At 35.0% G+C, this 25,504-nt stretch overlaps 1 protein-coding gene and 1 long non-coding RNA gene across 4 annotated transcripts; one reads left to right on the plus strand and one right to left on the minus strand.

The window, feature by feature from the left end:
* Nucleotides 1-63: 63 nt before the first annotated feature.
* Nucleotides 64-13,092, minus strand: LOC120082411 (uncharacterized). 3 transcript variants are annotated; one of them, XM_090316431.1, is made up of 7 exons: nt 13,060-13,092; nt 12,226-12,250; nt 6,448-6,576; nt 4,666-4,779; nt 4,479-4,580; nt 4,009-4,161; nt 64-748 (listed from the first exon to the last, which is right to left on the minus strand). In XM_090316431.1, exon 7 carries the CDS (start codon nt 708-710, stop codon nt 375-377), a length of 336 nt encoding a protein of 111 aa, XP_090172557.1. In that variant the 5' UTR covers nt 711-748; nt 4,009-4,161; nt 4,479-4,580; nt 4,666-4,779; nt 6,448-6,576; nt 12,226-12,250; nt 13,060-13,092; the 3' UTR covers nt 64-374. The 3 variants fall into 3 exon arrangements, with proteins under 3 accessions (XP_090172557.1, XP_090172559.1, XP_090172558.1); XM_090316433.1 differs by lacking the exon at nt 13,060-13,092 and having other exon boundaries at nt 4,009-4,136; nt 12,226-12,356; XM_090316432.1 differs by lacking the exon at nt 13,060-13,092 and having other exon boundaries at nt 4,009-4,204; nt 12,226-12,356.
* Nucleotides 10,165-22,851, plus strand: LOC150034704 (uncharacterized). The gene is made up of 2 exons (XR_016531304.1): nt 10,165-10,383; nt 22,427-22,851. It is a non-coding gene; the product is annotated as an uncharacterized LOC150034704 (long non-coding RNA).
* The last annotated feature ends 2,653 nt before the right edge of the window (nt 22,852-25,504 follow it).

Here is a 25,504-nt window from a genome sequence, read left to right on the forward strand (position 1 = left end):
TAGATTTCTTTTTAGTTAGTTTAAAATTTAAGCTTGTATCTAAGAAATCATGGTCGTATCACATTTAATGTAACTAATGTAGTATCAGTCATTAATTTTTCCCATGAATTTATTAATACACGTGTGTATACATGACATTAGTCGTCACCCTGAGTTCAACCCAACAAATTAAGGTATTAATTCTCTAATCAAGATATTAGAGATTCAAATGCTATCAACATCTCATTGTTGAACTAAAAAAAAGGAATGAAATTCACTCTATCACAAGAATCTAAATCAATTTGTACCCCCTTCATGAAACAAACCAATAAAGAATAATCAACACAAAATCTAGTCACACAAGTGATCATATTTTGGGCTCCCCTATGATCCATTTAGGCATAACCACACATGCCATAGACACACAAACTTCCTCTATTGCACTTATTGTTGCAACCTCCACAATGCTTTCTATTGATCATTGGATTCACACACTTTCCTTTACAACATACCTCCGAGTACTTGCATTTCTTGCCACACCTTCCACAATTATATTTGTCTGTCTTCAAATCTACACACTTCTTCTGGCAGCAGTTGCGGCCAGGGCTGCCTTTGACACGACACACTTTTATGTTTCTATCGCATGTCATTGTCGCTTGGTAAGGCCTAAACCTGTAAGGGAAGAAACCCCTCCTCCCTTGAAGCGATGTTAGCTTAATTAAATCTTCCATTTCATGTAGACTACTCAAATTTTCATCGTTCTCTTTGGCTGCATGAGATGAGAAAAGAGATGTAAACAAGGCCACCACGAATAATAACTTTACAAAACACATCATTTTCTTGGGAATGAGGATTGGATAATAGGTAATTGGAGGCAAGAATATATGAAAAAATGTAAGAGAGAAGAATGGTTTGAGATTATTGTTAGAGATGAAGATGGGTATATATAGTTGTAGTTGAAGGAAAATAATGATAGTGGATGAGTCTAAAACAGCGACCATGAAGAATTGGGTTAAAACGTGTTAGGTTTTGTTATGTGTGCATTCTTTTTAGGCAAAGGAAAGATGTGGACTCCATGTGGCTGTTTTTGCTAAAAAAAAATTAAAAAGACGCTAAACATGCACTAACTTTTACATTTATTTTATTTCATTATGTCTTTGACTTATTCATCGTTTTTATATTGTTTGAATTCTTCTCTTTGGTTTGCTTCTCTTTATACTAACTTTTTTGACCTTGTAATTTGCAGGGTATTTGAGTTTTCTTTTCACACACATTTTTTTAGTTTTCTTTTCTTCTTAAATTTCAATGGTTCACAAAAAGAACATGCATGTTAAAAAATTTAGCCACAGTTTCTAGATTTGCAAATATAACATAATAATAATAATAACAATAATAATATAATTTTTTATGATTTTAATATTTCAATTTTATTGTCATTTTTTATCATATTTTATAATTGATATATTGCAAATATAACAAAATCTTAACTTCTATTAATATCTATCATTGATTGTGATCTATTACGGATAGACTTATCTATGATTGATATGTTTTACATTCAGGCTATCAAAGGTATCGAACAAGGGAGTCCTCTCTCTCCCTTTGTGATTTGTAGTGGACCATTTGACTAGCCTTATTAAAGACGCTCAACAAAAGGGTCTTATCAAATGCTGGAAGCATATGATGGATACCAACAAATAGATAAATAACCAAAAATTATTTGAGAGGAAACAAAAGCACTTTTATTTGAAAGAATCTTAAAACATTGTTCACACTTTTAATTGAACTCTCTTTGTGTACTCTTCTCTATATATTTGGTTGCTTTTACAATACCAAATATCAATCTTATTTATAGGATTACTATGGACAAATCTAAATCTATAACTCTCACCTTAATTAAACACATAACAAACCTTTAAAGTCCTATATTTAATTTATTAGTATATCTAATTCTCTCCAATACATGACCTTACCAATTCTCATCAATTAAATTACTTAATTAACACACATTTTTTAACTCATCTCTAACTTATTTAATTAAAACATGTTTAATTTTCAACATCCCCTAAACATGTTTTCTAAAAACTCCAAACAATGTTCTCGACCTATTAAACACATTAACTTTGAGTAGCTTTGTGAAAATATCTGCAATTTGATCTTTAGTCTTCACGTATTCAACTTGAATCTCCTTTTTTGAAATGCAATCTCTCATAAGGTGAAATATTGTATCTATGTACTTACTGCAATCGTGAAACACTGTATACTTCACTAGGGCAATTGTTGACTTATTATCTACATAGATCACAGTTGCATTATCTCTCAAAATTTCAACTGTCTTCACCAAATTTTTACTACTACAAGATTGGACTTTAATGTCGGTTTAAAACTGACATTATAGGGGTACAATGTCGATTAAAAACTAACATCAAAGATCGTGTAATAAAAGGTCTTTAAAATAAAATTTTCATCCAAATCAACTCCATAAGGTTTCGATAGCAAATCCCTACATATCGACCATGAAGTATACGTATATATTCTACATTGAACAAGTAGAGTATTCATGCTAAGTTGCACACAAGAATAGAATTCAAAATAAATGAATCACAAAATTGTTAAATGATTAAAAATAAGTTGAAGACAAATAAGAGGAGTGTTCAAAAATGTCTTCCCAAGTTTCTCCGATATCAAATTTTGGAACCTAGAGACTATTCTCCCACTTACAAAGTAGATAAAACAACAATCTAAATAAATAAGTAAAAAAAACATAACATAATATTACCCTCGCTGAAAAGTAGTAGAAAAATTAGTGTGATAATAAGTAAATGCAAGCTTGCAAAACATAAAACTATGATGATAATGTAAAATAAATATACAAATCTTATGTAATTTAAGCATATAAAATACAAGTGAGCTTTAGAGTAGTTTTGAATGAGTTTAAAATGACTTACAAGTATTGTTTTTATGTGAAAATCTTGCCTATAAATACTTATAAGAAAAAGTACCAATTAAAGTACTCCAAAAACACCTTAAAATGCATTGAGTAGTTTAGAATTTTCCTTACCTAAAAAATGCTTCTAAAATAATCGAAAGGGTAATTTTACCCAAAACAACCTTAAACCTCAATTCATATACCTCAAACCAAGTCTAAATTATAACTAAAGCATATCCATGTATTAATGACTGACCTACAGAACCTAAATCTAATCCGAAAGGGTTTAAAAATAGTTTTTAACAACTAAAACTCACCAAAATAGGACTCACGTCCATTGCTTTCTTCTGAATTCAAACTGAATTGTGTAAATAAACACTTCAAGCTACTAAACAAAAGAGGAAAAAAAAAACCCAACAACAATCAATCTAAATGCATCGACAGAAGCTTAAATAGAGTAAAGAATATGTACAAAAAAGGATTCTCTGAGATTTGAAACATCCATTTCTTCCATTCTTTCAGTTAACCATAATATAGAAACTGGAGGCTACATAAACATCTAACCTTCACTAAAAGATAATACAATCATACTAAAGCAGTTCATTACTGATGACTAATCCAAATCCATGGAAGTTATTGTTCTAGCCTTGCTCCAACTCTCTTGGCAACTCCCAACATATTCAATGTGCCAATGACATTTGTCTTTCTTGTCTAAACACCATATTTGCAATATGAACACAACCAATTTGATCTTCCAAAGAGTTTGTTCAAACAATTAAAATTAAAATGTGCTTCAATAAATATTAATACAACCAATTTGATCTCCTAAATATGAATATAACCAATTCTAACATAACAATAATAAAAACACACTTCCAGAACTATTCAATCAAATTTCTTCCAAAGCTTCTCATTCAATTGTCAAGAACACATCCAGTGTGATAGGATCTATCCATTGGCAACAATCACTATGCCGAATTTAATCAAAAAATGTACAATACCAAGCCAAGATAAACAAACAAAAAGACTTCAATCCAAATTACTAACGTTATCATATTCTTGTTCATAATAAAAATAAATAAATAAATAAAATGATTTACCGAGGGTCCAGATGGAAACTTGGAAGGTGAGTATTTTCCTATAAGCATACCCAATCCTAAAGGACTGTAAGCGATTAAGCGGATGCCCAAGCAATCACATGTCTTCTTGATCTCCAATTAATCGTCGCCTATGCTTAGTAAAGAAAATTGCACCTAAAATGAAATAGTTCAGGGTTCCCCCATGAAGTCATTGCACCTAAAATCACAACTTCTTAGAACTAAAACTTTGTGGCAGAAAAAAGGTCGTAACACAAAATGCTAATGATCTAATTTTAGAACATCTAGCATTTGAAAACGTACAAAAACCGTCTTAGGTTAGCTCAGTTCAAATCTTATGGTGGGTATCTCCCAAGAATATTAAAATCTTACAAATTTCTTAACAACAAAATGTTGCAGGGTGGTTGTAGGTTTAAGTGATTGGCGTGGTGCATGGTGGTTGGTAACTAGCTACTTGTTCTTACTAAATATACCTGAGCTGAGCATAAGGCAACTCCTCGGTCTTTTAAGCCGTCATATATCTTTACCAGTTGCTTCGGTCCATAGTTGCTTACGCCAACTGTTTGACCTAATCCCTGTAAATTACTTAACTTTATGAGTATAACATCAAAAGCAATGCAAGTTTAGAATGAAGATAAGTAAATTTGAGAAGAATCATACATTGCCACAAGTTCATCCCAAAGAGCCATCTGTTGCAAAGGAGCATAGTTTGTTGTTGACCAATGTAATTGTCCTATACCAATTTGCTCAATCTACATTTGATCCAAAGATCCCCTAAATAAAGTTCATTGTCAACTAACATGTGTGGTGTGGCAATAACATATGTAAATTTTGTTTTCGTGGTCATGACAAAAGCCCATCAAGAAAAATACCTTTCTTGATACAATAAAAGTTTATATTTAACTTTACATGCATGAATATCAAGAGAAATACCTTTCTTGACATTAAAAAAAAAAAAAAAGTAACCTCTATCTGAATAATGAATTTTAATTTTTGAATTCTTTGATGGCAGAAAAAGGTCAAGAAAAACACTTCTTGATGGGCAATGCCCATCAAGAAAGATATATTACTCGACGGACAATTTAAATCAATAAATCTAGCCGCGCAATCCAAGCTTAAATTCCTATGTGATTTTAAAATTAAGGGTTAACAAGAAGAATAGAAAATTTTAACTTTTCCCTTGTAAAAATGATAAATCAACATGTCATTCGTAAAAATGGCAAAATGAATTAAAAATAAGAAAATAAACGAATTTGTTAAAGTCTAAACTACCTTCAATTGACTTATTAAGAACTATTCATAATTACACTATAATTAAAACAAACATCAAGAGACTATTGGTTGGCCAGAATTTAAGCATCGCACCGACTTTTTCTCCAACCAAGTTGCTGCCATTTTTCTCTCCAAAATCGACTCATTTACCAATAGTGACAACACCTCCAACTTCAATTTTGTCTTCATTCCTTGCTTTGTTGAGCATGGCTCCGTCTTTTTCTACCAAAACTTCACCATCAACTTCGACTTCGGCTCCTTCTCTACCGCCTTTGCTACTTCAGAGCCATTAGTGATCACTCCAGTTTCATCTTCTTCCATCTCAACTACTTTGACACAGGCTTCATCACCAACTTCAATCCCTAACAATGGTGTTGTCGTGGATAGAATCACTGTCTCTGAATCTATCATCACAGCCATAATCTCTTATACTCTACTACTTTAAATGCGATTAACTTGTCTTCACTCTTCACTCTAAAATTTCAAACTAACTAAAAAAAACTTATATTTGATTGTATAAATTCTTCAAACTAATTAAAAAAATCAAAATGTAAAAACATTAAATAAGTTGAAAAAAGATTGAAAAAAAAAACAAAGCAAACAAATAAAATGATATTTGAAAAAAAAATGGTTTAGTTTTGATATTTGAAAAAACAAATAACAATGTGATATTATGATTTAAAATAGGGGAGATATTTTAGGAGAAAATAAAGATGTATGATAAAAGAATAAAGGTTTTGTAGTCTAAAAGGTCTTTTGAAAGTTTTTTTGGGAAACTTACAATGAGATATTTACGTGACTTACAAATACATTATAATTAATCTCCAACAAATACATTAAACTTAAAAACAAATATATTGCAACTGAAAATCAATTAGCCAAACTATCCAAATCGTGTTTAAACTTATCCAATAGTTTTGTAACAATATTTTTTCTTGTTTTAGACAAAAAAAATAATCACTTTTGAAAGTTTGGAGTATGAAAATTCCAATTAAAAAATTGTTAATTGAAATTACTAATCAATTATGATGTGGTGTTGATGAAAATTATGGAGATCTCATGAATGTAAGAGAAACAAACAATATTCGACGACATACTTCCTTGATCGAATCTGTCAAGGTGGGTTTAAGACCCTCAAAACAAATTTGTTAATACCAACACTTGGCCTACCTTTTTACAAGGGCTCGATAGGAATCACTTTGAAAAGATGAGACTTTGCATCTTGAACTCTTGCTTGATGGCGAGCATTTCATCTATGCACCAGTGGATTTGATCGATTAAGTCAAGCTCCAAAGTAGACTAGTTGTAAATTGAGAACAAAAAATAAAATCAGCAAAAAAAGATGAAAATTGAAAACAAAAATAGATAAGATAAAATTTGAAATTGAAGATAAGATAAGATATAATATTCGAAAAAAAAAATACATTTGAATTTTAAAATTTGAAAAGTGTAAGGAGATAATTTTATAGAAAATCAAGATTCATGCTTAAAAAATCTACAAATAGCATAATTAGTTGTAATGTAACTAAAATGAAATTTCTATTTTTGCTATTGGTCCCAATGGAATCTTTAAAACAAAAAATGATATGATTCAAAATTTTAAAATAAGACTAATTAATAAAAATGTGATGTTTTATGATATTTCATGTTTAAAGCAAATTTATAATAAAGATAACATTAAAAACAATTTAAAAAAACGTATGTTTTAGTTATGATTAATAGAAAATCTAATATAAATATAAAAAGTTAGGAAAACTAATATAATATAAAATTCAAAAATCCAAAATAAGATAATCATATAAACAATTTAAAAATAGATGATTTAGTTAGATCAAGAAAAAGTACAATATAAACATAAAAAGTTCCTTTAGAAAAGGATTTAGAAAAATTCAAAAGATTTTTTTTTGGAGATAGAAGATAGTTGTGATACAAATTTTAATTATTTTCTAATTAAATCACAAAATTTATGTCATATTTTTCGCGAAAAGAGGTACTTAGTTTCCATTGAAAAAAATCTCAAAAAAGAAATCAATAGTGTACGCATTATAAATTTGATAAATTAATTATAATGTAATTAAGAAATATGCAGAATTAATTACAGTGTTGTAAAAAGGCTGGTGAAAGTATTTTAGTATTAATGGAAAACGATCTACGTGTGTGTCACGTAATTTGCCATATCTTAAAAGAATTCTATAGTTTACTCATTCTCCAAATGATAGTGTAATTGCTGGTATATGCTTGAATATTCCGACTATTAATGATTTGAAAAGCCCAACAAGAAATGCCCCAAAACCGTTTGGCTCTATGTTGAGGTCCAAAACGTTGTTTTGGGCTTCAAATTTCAATTCCTCTTTAGAATTGATTTTTCGCCATCGTGAAGATCAGACGGCCATCAGCTAACACATTCAGCCCTAACACATTTTCAATCTACCGCCGCCCATCAAGTTTCTTCAGCCCTAACGCATTTTCAATCTTCCCTTTCTTTATTTTGATTCAGAGGACGATCACAAGATGAAAAACCTCATCATGAAATCTATCTTCCTTCTCTTTCTCTTCTCCACCCTAAATGCACTAAAATCTCAAGGAGATTTAGATGAATGTTCTTTTGTTGATGCTATTGATTCTTTGTTTTCAACTATGCAGGACATGACGCATAAGGAGGAGTAGGAGGAAGGGGAAGAAGAAGTACTAGAGAAAATTGAAGAAACAAAACAGGTTGATGCAGTAGCAGGAATAGCAATTCCAGTAGCAGATCGTGAAATATCAAAACCACTCAAGCCATCGCTAATTGAACTACCTGAGCTCGAACTGAAGCCACTACCAACACATTTAAAATATGCATATCTAAGTCAAGATAACACATTACCAGTAATCATTGCTATTGAGCTAACGAAACAAGATGAAAATTTGTTGCTGATAATTCTAGTTAAGTGCAAGCAAGCGATTGGTTGGATTATAGTTGGCATCAAGGAATCAGTCTCTCCTTTTGTATGCATCCAATCAACTTGGAAGAAGAAGCGAAGAATTCAGTTGAGAGTCAAGGCAACTAAATCCAAGTATGAAAGAAGTTGTCCTATCAAGTGGCTAAACGTCGGAGTGATCTACCCATTTCAGATAGTACATGGATTAAGTCTCGTATAGTGTGTATCAAAAAAAGGCAAAGTGACTGTAGTGACGAATGAGAACAACGAGCTCATCTCGATGCCAATAGTAACAAGGTAGTGGGTCTGCATGGGCTACTACAAGCTTAACAAGATTAGGAAGAAGGATCACTTTCCGTTGTCTTTCATAGACCAAATGTTAGATCAGTTTGCTTGCAAAGAATACTATTGTTTCCTTGATGGGTATTCGGGATATAATCAAATCACGATTGTGCCAGAGGATTAGAGTAAGACAACGTTCACATGCCTTTATGACACCTTTGCCTTTCGACAAATGTTTTTTGGGCTATGCAATGCGCCAGCAACATTTCAACAATGCATCATTGTGGTATTTTCTAACTTGATAGAGCGAACGGTCGAGATTTTTATGGATGATATTTCGGAGCATGGCAAAACTTTCTACAACTATTTAAAGAATTTGGAGTAGGTATTGGAGCACTGCAAGGAAACCAATCTGGTTTAAAATGGGAAAATGTCACTTTATGGTGATGAAAGGAATCGTATTGAGGTATAAAATATCAAAATAAGAGCTAAAGGTGGACAAGGCTAAAGTTGAGCTTATCACAAAGCTCCGTAGCCCCACAACTGTAAAAGATGTCAGAAGTATCCTAGGCCATGCAAGTTTCTACAGACAACCTTTATGTAGAATCAATGACAGACCTTTCTGTGTCTGTCAATGATTCTAAGTCATGCTTCCTCTGAAAAACTTTGCAAGTTAGTTTCTCTTGGCAATTTAAATAATGTTTCAAAATTTGATTGTTTTCACTGTTTTAATTGTAAACTTGCGAAACAGTCTGCATTATCTTTTTCGACTTCATTATCTTCTTGTGACCTTTTGGGCTAATTCATTATGATATTTGGGGTCTTGCTCCCACTCCCACTGTCAATGACTATCAATATTTCGTCTTATTCATGGATGATTATTCTCGATTTACTTGGATAAAGCCAACAGAACACTCTTGTTCAATGTCCATGCCCTCACACCTCTCAACAAAATAGTTGAGCCATATTTTGGATTTTGTTTGTGCCCAACTTATCTGTCATTTTGTCTTGAAAAGTTTTGGAGTGAGGCTGTTCTCGCTTCTTTTTACATCATCAATCGTCTTCCATCATCTGTTATTCAAAATATCTGTCTTTTTGAACATTTCTACGATAGTGCTCCTTCATACTCTCACCTTAAGGTTTTTGGTTGTACTTTTTTTGTTCTTCTACATCCTCATGAGCATACAAAACTTGAACCTCGTGTCTATTTATGTTGTTTCCTTGGTTATGGAAATGAACATAGAGGCCTTGGTTGTTGGGATCCTATCTCTAAATAGTCACGTATTTCTCATCATTTTTTTTGGAGCATCGAATGTTTTTCCAATATCTCCTCTTTCCATACTTCTTTATCTAATTCACAAACTTTCTTTATTGGTCCTTCCAATTCCCTATTTCCTAAACATGACCCACCAGCCCTCGTCTCTACTCCCTCAAACCCACATCGAATTTCAATGATGCTTTTTCAATTTATCCCCCACCCATCTCTCAACTTACTCAGCTTCTATCCCTGCTCACCCGACATCTATGAAGCACGGACACTTCATATGAGAGGTGATATCAGTGTCGGACACTTGTTGGACATGGATTCGTCTGGACACGTGTCCGACACTCCAATTTGCTTTTTTTTATTTTTTATTTTTTTGAATTTCGGAGACGCTGGGACACGCTGAAAAAAAAAATAAAGAAGAAAGATGTTTAAAATTTGGGCCCAAATTTAAAGCCCATTAACTTCCTTTTCCAAAAATATAAAAAAAATCATCCCCCACCTTGTCTTGCACTTCATGAAAACGAGCAGTGGTAGCACAAACGATGCCTTCCCAGTTCTTCACACCGGAGAAGAAGTTGCTGCCAAGCCAACACTGCTTGTTGGTTTTTGCTTGCCATCGATATTATCAAATATCAAGTATGTTTTTTTTAGCTACTGCCTACTACTGTTTACCCATCCATCATCAAAAACCATTTTATTTTTTTAGCCACTGGCCACTGCCTTTTACCCACTCATCCATTTTATTCTTTTCAGCTACTATCATATCAGTACGCCGTTTACCCTTCCATCTTCAAATCCTTTTACCTGTTTTATTTTTTTTAAGCTATTGTCGTTTACCAGGGATCCAATATATTTTTCTTTTCATGTTTTTTTGTTTTCCTATCTTCAATGTTGAAACTCTTATATTAACTCGACAGTTAGAAATTTTATGTTTTTTTAGTGTAGTTCATTTAGTATTTTATGTTAAATGTACATATATTCTAAAAAATTAATTAAAATAATAGTGTATCCCCAATGTATTCGTGTCCTAGTATTTAAGATATTGACGTATTGTTGTATCCTGTCGTATTCGTGTTTGTGTTTCTTACCTTGACATCAACATCTATCTCCACTACAAAATTTGAACCAACATCGTTATCCTAGTTCGTCACTCGATTCGTGTAAATCAACCTCCTCATCTTCAAGACTTTCATTCGCTACTACAAAACTGGGTTTCAATGTCGGTTTAAAATTGACATTATATGGGTACAATATCGATTGACAACTGACATCGAAGATCGTGTTATAAAATATCTTTAATGTCGATTGCCTTTAATGTCGGTTTAAAATCGACATTATAGATGACCAAGATTTCAATGGCATTTTTCAATTGGCATTGAACATCATCTTTAATGTTGGTTTTCACATATTTTTTATCAATAACTATCTGTTATTAAATGTCTGTCATGATTTTGTTATTGAAAAAATAAAAATACAAATACCCTTTTTTTGCTTACGCAGTGCAAATCAGTAATGGTTTTATTTTATCGGTACATGCACAAAATAAAATATTAATTGCTATTGTATATACAACTCAACTTTAAACAATAATTAATAATTCACAAGAAAGAAATTGACAAATTGTTTAATTAACCTATCAACAAGTTATATTGACAAATATATACATAAAGCTCTAAAGTTTAAAGATTTAGAGAGTTAGTTGTCTACTTTTGAGGGTCATATATATACATCCAGCAAAAAAAGAACAAAACTAAAATAATTACACAATTGAATCTTGTCATACCAACAAAATCCTGAAATATGGAGGTTTTCCCACAAAAAAAAAAAAAAAAAAATTACTTTTTTAGTATATTGAAAACTACGATTAAAAGGTAAACATCATTGCAAATGTTGAATAGATTATTTAAAAACATGAAGCCATAAACTTATCAACAACAAAACTATTTATAACTCACATTTTTCCAATATCAAAATTAAAGACAACTTATGGCCAACATTATTTTCAATACATTTATTAAAGTCTTTTAGCACACTAATTATAAATCCAAAAACAATATGACTATCAACCATAACCAAACTCACTAACAAAGACATTTACCTAACAACTCTTTTTTTCAACAAACCAATGACTATCAAACAACTATTATTATCAATAGAAACCATAAACAATTTAACAACCCAAGTATGAAATTAGGAATTTGATGTTAAAGCCAAAGACAAAACTAAAAACACGAAGCCATAAACTTATAAACAACAAAACTCTTCATAAGCCACATATTTCAATATTAGAATTATAGACAATTTATCACCAATATTATTTTCAATACAATCATTCAAGTCTTCTAACACACTAATTATCAATCCAAAAACAAATATATGACTACTACAATTGTAGGAAAGCCATATCAATTCATTTATAGAAAAAATTTGAAAGACATTACAAAAGTAAATTTAGAGAATGAGAATGGGGAGGCTTACTTTTGTGTTGGCCACGATAGTTGGTCTTCTCAGTTGCAGCAAAATACATAAACAAGAAACATATAACCCTCATCAATGTTTGCATTTCTCTAAAAACAAACATGAACAAACATTTATACAAATAAACAAGCCAAAAAGAAAGTATCTCAATGGGAAAAAGAAATTCACACCATGAAAACAAGCTACTGGATTTTGACTTCCTACTGTTCTTCTATTACAACCAAATATAACACACATGGAAACAAATCAAGGTTACCGCAGAATACCTTCACTCGAAGCAAATTATTCATTTTATGCCCTCAGTCGAAGAGACCGCACAATTGAGAACAAGTTTAAGATTGTTTCACAGAAATTTCTCAAAACATTACATTGAATTGTTTTCTAAAAGCACAGGGTGTAAAACCAAATTCAATGGCCAAGATTAGACAAAAGCGTCAAAGCAAATCAAGGCTACCCCAGAATACCTTCTTTCAGTATAAATGTTTAAAAGCCATTGGTATTCAAATACCTTTTCTATACTAAAATTTAAACCTTTTTTTATTAAAGCCAATTATATAACCCAAAAGAAGACTCATACTTTGAACATATTGATAACATGATCTCAAACCATTTTCCTTTTGAAATTCTCACTAAAATATCAGTAATATTCCTAAGTATATTTTTTTCAAAGATAAACGTCAAGAACAAATTACAAGATACTATTTTGTAATACGTATGCACTAACACAAATGTAAGAATAGTAAAAACGCACACAAACTGGATCGATACTCAAAGACATTAAAAAAAATACTCGAAGGTCCAATTATCAAACTAAGAAAAGGTCATGAAACTAACCACTTGACGCTTATGCTTCCTTATCATTCATACTCATTCAACATGGAAACCTTTGAAATAGTAAAAAACTATTTATAAAATGGAAAAAAGTAATAAAGATCTCAGAACCACATGCAACCATCAATCAGTCAAAGGCATGACTCCACTCAGGAAGAACAATAAGCATTGTATATTTATAAAGCCATCTTGATCGGATGAAAAGTGATTAAAAGTATCCTCAAAAGTTGTACCTTCATCACGAGAGCACTTCGATATCTGAAACAGAAAATGGAAGTCTAAATCAGACTAATGCATATTAGACTTTTCCCAGATATTAATAATCAAAAGGAAGCCCCAACGGACAAAGAAACATAATCATACCATGAAGAATTCATAGACATGATACTCGAAAACTGAATGATTTGGAGAATAAAGATCAGCAACAAACTTGTTCAGAGCCGAGACAAAATTTCTGGATACTACACAACAAAAGAAACAATCATTCGATCAGAGTACTAAGAGAATAATCGCGTGCATCAATTCATTAGCATAAACAAAATTTTCTGTTCAAATCAAGTACATGCTAGAATAAGTAGACATCTTATCACATGCAATGGTTGTGGAAACGTTTGTCATTATTAAGCTTTATTTGTGGTATTTAGTGTGACTTTTGGGTTTTGTAACTTTTAGTTTTTTGTAACCAATAGTGATTTTTAAGTTATAAAAGTTATGTGAGTTATGAGATTTTTGTAACCATTGACATTCCTATGGTTATGTTTGTAAGCCTATATAAAGGCATGCTTAGTTGAATGGAAAATATATCTCTCATTTTTCATATTTGTCCCCCACGTTTTTTTTTCCTAACATAGTGGTATCAAAGCTAGTAGAAAATATTGAGAAAAATGGCCAACGGTGGGATAAGTTCACTTCAATTACCAATGCTTACCAAGCTCAACTATGACAATTGGAGCATCAAGATAAAAGCGTTACTAGGAGCACAAGATGTGTGGGAGATCATGGAGAACGGTTTCCAAGAGACAGAAGCTGGAGCCAATCAAGCGCAAAGAGATGCGTTAAAGGAGACAAGAAAGAAGGACAAGAAGGCCCTTTATATCTTGTATAAATCGTTGGACGAAGAAACGTTTGAGACTATCGCCTATGCGAAGACGTCAAAGGCGGCATGGGACAAGCTCCACTCGACTCATAGAGGAGCCGATTGTGTGAAAAAGGTACAGTTGCAAACCTTACGTGGTGAGTTTGAATCTTTACAAATGAAGGAGATGGAGGTGATAGCGAAATATCGCACAAAAGTAATGGCTGTCGTCAACCAATGAAGACAGAATGGTGAAGAAATCACCGATGTTCGTGTCATGGAGAAGGTTCTACGAAGCCTAAATACAAAGTTCGAGATTATCGCCACGACGATCGAGGAGACATAGGATCTCGAGAACATGACAATTGAACAATTTATAGGCTCGTTACAAGCCTATGAGGAAAAAAAGAAAAAGAGGATGGAGCATATAGAGACCGTTGAATAACTTCTCCAACTCAAAATCAAGGAGGAGAATAGTCGTGGACGTGGAAGAGGTCGTGGTGGTTGAGGCCATGGTGGAAGAAGTGAAGCCAACACTGATGTTTATCAAAACTCGTCTGAATCCTCAAGAGGAAGAGGAGGTCGAGGTCGTGGAAGACGTGGTGGAAGGTTTGGGAGAGATAAATCTCAAGTAAAATGTTATAATTGAAACAAATATGGACATTATGCGAATGAGTATTACTCATCTCAAACAGAGTCGATTGATCGAAAGCATCAAGACCGATCAACCGCTAGCACATCAAAAGCCCATCAAGGGCAATCCAATTATGTAGAGGAGAATGGAACCTTATTTATGGTTTCAAAGGGAGAAGAAGAGAGTCAAGATAGTATGTGGTATCTTGACATAGGAGCCTTGAATCACATGTGTGGAAAACGTGAGATGTTTGTGGAGTTGAACGAGATGGAGAAAGGTAATATAGCCTTTGGAGACAATTCTTTGGCTGCCATCAAAAGAATAGGTAAAATTCTCATTCGGTTAAAAAATTGAGAAAATCAATATATCACAAATATTTATTACATTCCCAATGTAAAAAATAATATATTGAGTGTAGGACAATTGTTAGAGAAAGGTTTTTATGTTCAAATGAAAAACAATTGTTCGTATTTGAGGGATAATCATGAGACTTATTGCTAAAGTCTCCATGACCAAAAACTGAATGTTTCCTTTGAATATATGTAATGATGTTCCAAAATGCTTGAAGACGTGTTATGAAGATCTCTCTTGGCTATGACATCTACCATTTCAATTTTGGAAGTTTAGAAGATTTATCGAAGAAGAAGATGGTGCGAGGTTTACCACACATTCACAAGCCAAACCAAGTATGTGAAGGGTGTTTGCTTCGCAAACATCATCAAAGTAGTTTTCCGAAGGAGTCTATGACAAGAGCAAAGAAGCCTCTAGAACTAATCCATGCCGATGTGTGTGGAATGATCAATGGTAAAAGTAAATATTTCCTTCTCTTTATTGATGATTTTTCTAGAAAAACATGGGTGTAGTTTTTGAAGGAAAAATCAGAAGTATTTGAAATTTTCAAGAGATTTAAGGCACATGTGGAGAATGAAAGTAACCTTACAATCAAGGCCATGAGAACCGATCGAGGTGGTGAATTTACATCAGATGAGTTCAAACAATTTTGTGATAAAAAAAGCATCCGACATCCGTTAACAGTCCCAAGGACATCGCAATAAAATGGCGTTGTGGAGAGGAAGAATCGGACAATCTTGAACATGGCAAGAAGCATGCTAAAGACAAAGAAGATGCCAACGGAATTTTGGGCGGAGGCCATAGCTTGTGCGGTTTATTTGACAAATCGAGCACCAACCAAAAGTGTGCTTGACAAGACGCCTCAAGAAGCATGGAATGGAAGAAAGCCCGAGATTGGTCACTTCAAGGTATTTGGGAGTGTTGCATATGCTCATATGTCGGAAGAAAAAAGGACCAAGCTTGATGATCTAAGCGAAAAACTCATCTTCATCGGCTGTGATGCAAGTTCAAAGGGTTATCGTCTTTACAATCCTTTGAATGAGAAGGTAATTATTAGTTGTGATGTTGTTTTTGATGAGGAAGCATCTTGGGATTGGAATATACAAGAGGAGGAGTATGATTTCCTTCTATATTTTGAAGAAGACGATGAAAATGAGCCGACCAGGGATGAAATGGGTGAAGGTTTGCCCATTCCAGTGCCACCTCATTCGACCGATCGATCATCATCTGAAGGTTCATTTAGCGATTCGGAGAACGAAATTGGCCCAAGAGGAACTTGAAGTCTACGGGAACTTAATGAGGTAAATGAAAATCAAAATGACATAATTCTCTATTGTCTTTTTGGTGATAGTGAGCCTATTAGTTTCCAAGAAGCCATTGTAAGCAAGAAATGGAAGGATGCAATGGATGAAGGAATTTGAGCGATAGAGAAAAATGGCACATGGGAGTTGACCAAGCTTCCAAAAGGGCACAAACCGATCGGAGTGAAGTGGGTATACAAGACAAAGAGAAAAGTCAATAGCGATGTTGAGAGGCACAAGGCGAGACTAGTGGTGAAAGGGTGTAACCAACGACATGGCATCGACTATGATGAGGTATTTGCCCCTGTTGTTCAACTATTCGTTTGATTATTGCTTTGGCATCCCATAATCATTGGAAGATATATCAAATGGATGTCAAATCGACATTCTTGAACAAAATTCTTGAGGAAGTGGTCTATGTGGAACAACCATTGGATTATGAAGTCAAGGGTGAAGAAGATAAAGTACTTCGATTGAAGAAGGCACTTTATAGTTTAAAGCAAGCACCAAAAGCATGGAATTCGAAGATTGAGAAGTACTTTAAAGAGAAGTATATGAAGTGTCCTGATGACGGGCAGAAATGCATGTTATTACAGTGCTAAGTTCTTAAACAATGCTAGCTTGTGTTGATAAAATATGTTAGATTGCGTCCAAAAAGCATTAAGTTCATAACATTGCGGTCGCATGTGTTCGTCGCATAGAAACAGTTAACTTTTGTGTTTTTATGCATAATATGCATTGACGCAAAGCGAAAAGCACGATCACAAGAAATCAACGGACGAGCGCAGCATTACTGCAAGGCTTTGCGGTGATTTGTGCTCGCAAACATCTGCTCAAGAAGGATTTCCGCATAGAGTCGTCGAAACTTGATGGGCGCATCTGGGTGAAAGGCATAATTAATCATGATGAGATAGAAAGCTGATGACGATTGAATCTGAATTAAGTTGACAAGCTACTAACAATAACAACTACACTCAGTTTTTTGGTGACAAATATTCGGTGCATCAGTTAGAGTATTAAAGCCATCCCATCTGTTCAATCATAAGAGAGAGCCGTCTTTCACCCCGAAGGCTCTATAAATACCAAAGGCAACCTTCAGAAAGAAGTTCAGCCAGTTCATAGTTTAGCCTTGTCCATAGTTTTCCTTTTTATTTTAAGGCGGAGTGAGAGAAGAGAAGAGACGCCGGAAGATCGCTCAGGGCAACTCGAGAGAGAACCTAGAGGCGTAGAAAGCAGAGAGAGGGCCATTCTCGCGAGAGCGAGACTATCTTTTGAACAAGAGTAGAAAAGATAGTGTAAAAGCTTGGGAAGCAAGAGATTGCTACCAGGCTTTTTATTCTCTTTTTGCGTTGTTATTTTGTACTTCAACTTTATATTTAGACAGTGGAAGCTCTTATTTTACATCTATTCAATCTTTTAGCACGCATGAGTAGCTAAACTTATCGAATGAGTTGAGAAGAACTAAGTTAACATGACCTAGGATCTTCATCGCATGTGATTATCTTGTTTTATGTTGTGTCCAACACCCCTTTAGAGCTACTCAAGAGAGAGTCTAAAGAAAGAACCTAAAGACTCGAGAGAGCTAGGTTAGAATCTAGACTCGAGAGAGCAAGATTAGATCTGCATAAGTAAGAGATAGGGACTTAGAGATAAGCTCTGTTTGTCAACCTGCATCGCATGCACCCTAGAGATAGGTATGATATTATGTGATCGCCTTATTTATGTGTGTGTCATTTTGTCATCGCATAAATAAGAATTGAGGCTTATGTGTAGGTCCTATAGACTTATCACATATATCGCTTGTGTTCTAGCATTAGAAGCCGTAGCATTCGCATTGAGAGATGGTTTACTATTGTATGTATGTTGTATGGTCGCATAGCATGAACACATCCTAGGAAGTGTTAGCCGAATCCCTTCTCAACCCGTTCACCACATACTCATCGCATTTTCCATATTATCAACTCTTTTCAAAACTCGGCCACATTTGTTTATTTTTATTACCGCAAACAACAAACCAAACAATTAATGAGTTATCAGTTACCGCAAAGTTTTCGTGAAAAATTATCACTGCATACCGTTTTTTCAAGTCCCTGAGTTCGACCCTGGACTTACCAGGAAACTCAGTAGGGTTTACACTTAGATTCCACTGAGAAAACATGAGTGCTCAACACATTTTCATCATCGCATTTCATCCATAATTCCACCTCATAAAATAACGCATCAAGTATTTGGTGTCGTTGTCGGGGACTTCGGCAAATCAGTGTGCTAATGGTAATTTTTCTGATTTCTTTGCAGCTCTCAATCTCTTGCGAACTACGAAGATTAAGAGAACATTTCGACGCACACTAAGAGACAACTGCCAACAACAAGACAAAACCCCAAGAATGGCGGAACAACCGGAAGCAAGGGTCGCAAACGTGAATAATATATTGGCCAACCCCATCCTTCTGGCGAATGACCGCAATAGACCCATTCGGGACTATGCGTCACCCAACCTCTATGATTTCTCTCCAGGAATCATGAGGCTAATGTTAGATCGATCGATGTTTGAAATGAAGCCAATAATGTTGCAGATGATCTAGGCTGCTGGGCAGTTTGGAGGGTGGCGTGGCGAGGACCCGCATGCCCACCTTCAGAGCTTCATAGAAATCTGCAACACTTTTGTGTTCCCGATTATCTCTACTAAAGAAGTTCGACTAACTTTGTTTCCATTTTCTTTGTGTGATCAGGCAAGAAAATGGGCATATTCTCTCGAACTGAGAGATATAACTTCGTGGGAACAAGTCGTCGAAAAGTTTATGAAGAAATATTTCCCACCAACCGAGAATGCCAAAAGAAGGAAATTAATAATAAATTTTGAACAAGATGATGACAAATCGCTTAGCGATGCTTGGGCGAGGTTTAAGCGGCTGATAAGAGATTGTCCACATGGCTTACCAAACTACCTGCAGATGGAGATTTTTTACCAAGGACTGAATCTCTCTTCGCAGACCGCTGCCAATGTGGCAGCTGCTAGTGATCTGCTAGACAAAACATATGAAGAGGCTAAGAATATCCTCGATCGCATCTCTAAAAATCACGAAGATTGGAGAGAGCGATAAGAGATTAAGCATAAAAGATAATGACGCAAACAACGAGGCCATTACATCCCTGCAAAACCAGATGACTGCGATGATGAGTTTGATTCAAGGCATCGCAATTAACAACACGGAAGCGAAGAAAGGGCAAGTCAACACAATTGCTCAAATGACCGCAAGTTGTGTCATTTGCGGAGATGCTCATTCAATGGAGGAATGCCCAAGAAATCCGCAGTCAGTGTGCTTCATAAAGAATAATCCCTATTCTGATACATACAACCTCGTATGGAGAAGCCACCCAAATTTTGCATAAAAAAATTAACAACAAAACTTCCAACCAGTGGCGCAGAGAGAAGGGCCACCGAGATTTTTCCCAGAAACAAACGGTCCAACGTATAACCAAGCTAGCAGCTTACAAACACCGCAATCTTCATCCTTAGAGAGCTTGTTGAAGCAATACATCGAGAAAAATGAATTAGCGCTTCAAAATCAAGCAACGTCCATTCGAAATCTCGAAATTCAACTAGGAAAAATTGCAGACAAGCTGAAAAATAGACCACAAAGAGAGTTGCTGAGCTCAACTGAGCTTCCTCGTAACGCTGGGGGTACTGGGAAGGAACAATGCTTAGTAGTCTCCATGCTAAGCGACAACATGACTGCGGAAGAAAGGGAGGAACCCATCGCAACCAACTTGAATGCAGTGACAACCGAAGACCCGTTGACCAATAGTTCGAAAAAGCCCAAGAAAATGAACCCCAAAGTTGCATCCACCCTCAAGCCTCCAGTACATGAGATAGAAGAAGTCCAGCCACCACCAGCTCCGCAAAGATGGAAGGAAAAACAAAATGATGAAAAAAAGATCGCAACAGTGGTCGCAATGCAAAATGTGATGATCCCATCTAAAATGGGCGACCCAGGAATCTTCACGATACCATGCTCCATTGAAGAGGTCTACATTGGCCAAGCATTATGTGATCTTGGGGCGAGTATAAACGTAATGCCGCTATCAATATTCAAACAATTGAATATTGGCACACTCACGCCCACGACAGATACTCTCCTACTTGCAGACAGATCCCGAATATATCCTGAAGAAGAGTTGAAAAATGTCGCAATCTCAATCGATAAATTCATCTTGTCGGTAGACTTTATCATTTTGAATTGTAAAGCGGACGAAGATGCACCCATCATATTGGGACGACCATTCCTTTCAACCGGTCGCGCTCAAATTGATGTGCACAAGGGGGAGATTGTAATGAACATTCATAGGGAAAAGCTTCGGATTAAGGCAGTCAAGCTCCCAGAGGACAAAGAAAAGAGGAAAAAGCCACCATGGACGTGAAAAGACCAGCTTGGAATAAGCAGTCCCTGAGTCATTATGCGAATCAACCTCATCAGGGACGTAACTCTTTTGAATATCCTTTCTCTACATCAATACTTCATGAACTTTCATCACTGTGTTGTTATTGTTTATCTACCTGCATTTTACTTTAAAAAAAATTGTGATCGTGCTGAACGATTGCGGTAAACGATTTTGTTTTGTTTAAAAATTAGTTGACCCTCTCAATGTTTTCTATGCAAACGATCGAGGCAAACGATTGCAGAAGCGCTACACGAAGACGTAACTACTTTATTCTGTCACCCCAATCCAAAGAAGATAGATCGCCGTAAAGCAGAATGCGTCAACAAACGATGCAGGTGACAGCGCAAATTTGGGGGTTGTATTCTTCCTTAACTTTATTCCAAATTCTGCACTCTCGCATCGCATTTTAATTTTAAATATCTTATCACCGCATCCTCTTTGATTATCGCAATCATTTAACATTGATAAATTTAGTCAGCCGCCGCATGCTATCTTTTTGCCAATTATGATTTCAATGATGAAACACATGCTTCTATTTTTTCATATATACTAGAATCAACTTAATCTTAGAAAATTCACCTCATGAAATATTTCTAAAAGTTAGAGGTCTGTTAGCTTTCTTTCAAACTCTCTTTACGTAGCTTCCTAAGAACGTCGCATGACTTCTTTCAATCTTTTGGCAATGAGGACATTTTCACATTTTAAATTTGGGGGTGAAGTATTTACTTTCGACCTTGCTATTTTTAGCTTTATGAAAGAAAAAAAAAGAAAGAGAATTTTTTTTTTTTTTGAGAATAACAACTGCACTGTCAACGCAATGGGAGTACCCATGTTGATAAGAGTTAAGTTGTGAAAAGCACTTACCCGTAGTTAGATGTCCGCATGACATACGTGGGGGCAAGCCAAAACGAAAGTAAGTCCCCAGGATCAACGCATAAATAAATGACCGCAACTTCGCTGCCAAATAGGTATGAGTTTAGTCTGAGAAAGAGCGCATTGCTCGTAGTTAGATGTCCACATGACACACTTGAGAACAAGCCAAAACGAAGGCGAGGCACTTGGACAAGCACAAGGTCAAAAAAAAAAAAAAAAAATAAATAAAAATATAATAATGTAAAAAATAAGCAAGGATAAAAATCATTTGACACCCCGATGGAAAAGTTTTTTTGAACTAAATCATGCGATGTCCTGGAATTTAGTAAAGTCCTTTTGAAGGTTCAACTTGTGGTCCCTAGAACTTAGAAATATTTTAGGAGGTGACTTGAATAAGAATTAAGGAAATTTTGGTGTATAGGATTTGAATGAAGTATCCTTGAGAAATCTAGGAAAAGAGATTTGTGGTCGACTTTCTAAAGGAAATCTTTAGCTTATGCTTGAGGACAAGCATTGTTTAAATTTGGGGGTGTGATAACGGGCAGAAATGCATGTTATACAGTGCTAAGTTCTTAAACAATGTTGGCTTGCGTTGATAAAATATGTTAGATTGCGTCCAAAAAGTATTAAATTCATAACATTACGATCACATGCGTTCATCACATAGAAATAGTTAACTTTTGTGTTTTTATGCAGAATATGTATTGACGCAAGGCGAAAAGCACGATCACAAGAAATCAACGAACGAGTGCAGCATTACCGCAAGCCTTTGTGGTGATTTGTGCTCGCAAACATCTGCTCAAGAAGGATTGCTGCATAGAATCACCGCAACTTGGTGGGCACATCTGGGTGAAAGGCATAATTAATCACGATGGGACAAAAAGCTGATGACGGTCGAATCCGAATTAAGTTGACAAGCCGCTAACGATAACAACTACACTCAGCTTTTTGAACAAAAGGGCTGACTCTCACGAGAGCGAGACTATCTTTTGAACAAGAGTAGAAAAGACAGTGTAAAAGCTTGGGAAGCAAGAGATTGCTACCAGGCTCTTTATTCTCTTCTTGCGTTTTTATTTTGTACTTCAACTTTATATTTAGACAATGGTAGTTCTTATTCTACATCTGTTCACTCTCTTAGCACGCATGAGTAGCTAAACTTATCGAATGAGTTGAGAAGAACTAAGTTAACATGATCTAGGATCTTCATCGCATGCGATTATCTTGTTTTATGTTGTGCCCAACACCCATTTAGAGCTACTTGAGAGATAGTGGCTTAGAAATAGGCTTTAAGTAGGATATGGTGGTATGCGGTCATATAGAGGCTTAGAAATAGGCTTCTCGAAACTATCGCATATACATTGCATGTGTCTACGTCAAGTATGTATAGCATGATCGCATAGCTTGCATTGGCTGGGGTTGCCCTTGCAGTCAAGCTTAGTGTTGCAGTGAAGACATCCTCACCTTTTCATCTATTTTCCATGCATTTACTATGCGTTAATAGTTGTCGTGTCTCTACCTCTCAATCATACTTCTGTCGCTTAATCTATTAGTTAGGAGTAGGAGTAGTGTATAGCTTATCACCCTCACCATTCTTTTATTCATTCGCCGCAAACACATTACCGCATACCCTTTAGCTACAAGTCCCTGAGTTCGACCTCGGATCACCCGAGAAACTTGTGTTCTCGTTATACTTAGCGAGAACACAAGAAAACTTGTGACAGGAATGCATGGTCATTGCATATGAGATCAATGCATACATTCCATTCCAACGTATAACCACCAACACATGAGAACCAATGCATAATTTAAGACATGCATTGCATAATTGCGTTCACCAAATTTTAGTCATCACACTTCTTTCTTAACTATCTCCTTCATGGTAGGTTTAAGTCTTCTTTTATGTTCCACTGAAGGCGTAAATGTATCTTCCATCAAAATTTTGTGTATACGGATACATGGACTAATACCTTTAAAATCCTCAATAAACCAACCAATAGTAGACTTATGCTTTCTCAAGACTCTCAACAACTTTTCTTCCTCAATGGAATTCAAATCATAAGATATAATAATAGGGTAAGAATAGTCACCTAAGAATGTATATTTCGAATGAGGAGGTAATGGTTTCAAGTCTAAAATAGATTTCTCAACATTCACATCATTCACATCATGCAAAGAAACAAGAGGCATAGGTTTATACTTTTTGCTACACACTTGCATACTATCCAACCACTTAGCATACAAAGCAATATCATAAAAAAAAAAAAGTATTCACATCCTTAAAATCCAAATCTAATATGCTTTGTTCTAAGTAATCAGTAGCAAACACAACCTCAACATGCTTAGAAATGATTCTATCAGTCACATCAATCACATTGCAAGTACTAATCTCATCATGATGACTCAAGGACTTGTAAATATTAAAAAAAAAAAACATTCTCATCATTCACCCTTAGAGTCAACTTTCCTTATTGGACATCAATGAGCGCCCTTCCAGTTGCTAAGAATGGGCTTCCAAGAATTGTAGGAATTTTTTAATCCTTCTCCATGTCCAAGACTACAAATTCTGTAGGGAAAATAAATTTGTCAACCTTAACTAAAAGATCCTCGACAATACCTCCAGGATATGCCAAGGATTTATAGGCTAGCTATAATGAGATCTTGATAGGTTATACTTATCCAATTTCAAGCTTCCTGTACACAGATAAAGGCATTAAGTTAATGGAAGCACCAACTAGTAACATTTAAAGAACCAATAATGTAGAGAATAGTAAAACACCCTGAATCTTTGAGCTTTTGGGGCGACTTTTTTGCTGCACAACATTGCACTCTTCTATCAAGCTAACCATCTCATATTTCCCAGACTTCTACTTTTTAGATAAGATATCTTTCACGAATTTTTCATAGTCAGGCACCTGCTTTAAAGCCTAATCAAATGGAATGTTAATGTGCTACTTTCTTAAACAAATCAAGGAATTTAGAGAACTGGGAATCTATTTTCTTTTTCTGAAACCTCTAAGGATATGGAAGAGTCTTAGCAACAAAAGGTAAAGGGGTAGAATACTTACCTGATCAATTTGCTTATTTGACCCTTTTCTCATCATTTACCTTTTTCTCATCATTTACCTTTTCTTCCATGATCTCCTCAAGTTCATTCTCTAGGATAGGCTCATTAGTAGTCTCATTCATCTCTTGTGCCTCATCCTTCTCATTAATCACCGGTGTGGACAAATTTTTTCCACTCCACAAATTCAAGGCCTTGCACTCCTTTTTTTGGGTACTTCTGGAGGCAACTAAGGAATTTGCCCTTTTGCATTGTTTGACAAGAAGTGGCTATTTGACTTATTTGTACCTCAACATTATGGATGGTCTTGCCATGACTTTGTACAGTATTCATCAATGCGATAGTCCTTCCTCTAGACTCTTTGATGAACTCAACCATCAAATCTTCTAGGTGGGATTTCTTTTCAGTTTGGGATGGACCTGCAACACAAAAAACTGGAGGAGCCTGTAACACATTCCTATTGTTAGGATCAAAAAAAATTTCATGGTTCATCAAACTAGGGTGATAGTGAGTTGGGATTGTTGTTGATGGCTTTTATAGTGTCCTCTATTAACAGAATTTACCATCTCTATCTCATTTTGCTCCAACTTCTTTTGACTAGCTTCCTCCATAGCCATAGCTGCTAGAGATGCTATAGATGGTGGATTCACTTGAGCTTGGCCTCCTACTGTCAATTTAGAAAGAGCATTAGTAAGAGGAGCCATTTGAGCTTT

The sequence above is a fragment of the Benincasa hispida genome, chromosome 8 (genome assembly GCF_027475165.1).
Source record: "Benincasa hispida cultivar pf3 chromosome 8, pf3_genome.v1.1, whole genome shotgun sequence".
Classification (NCBI taxonomy): Eukaryota; Viridiplantae; Streptophyta; class Magnoliopsida; order Cucurbitales; family Cucurbitaceae; genus Benincasa; species Benincasa hispida.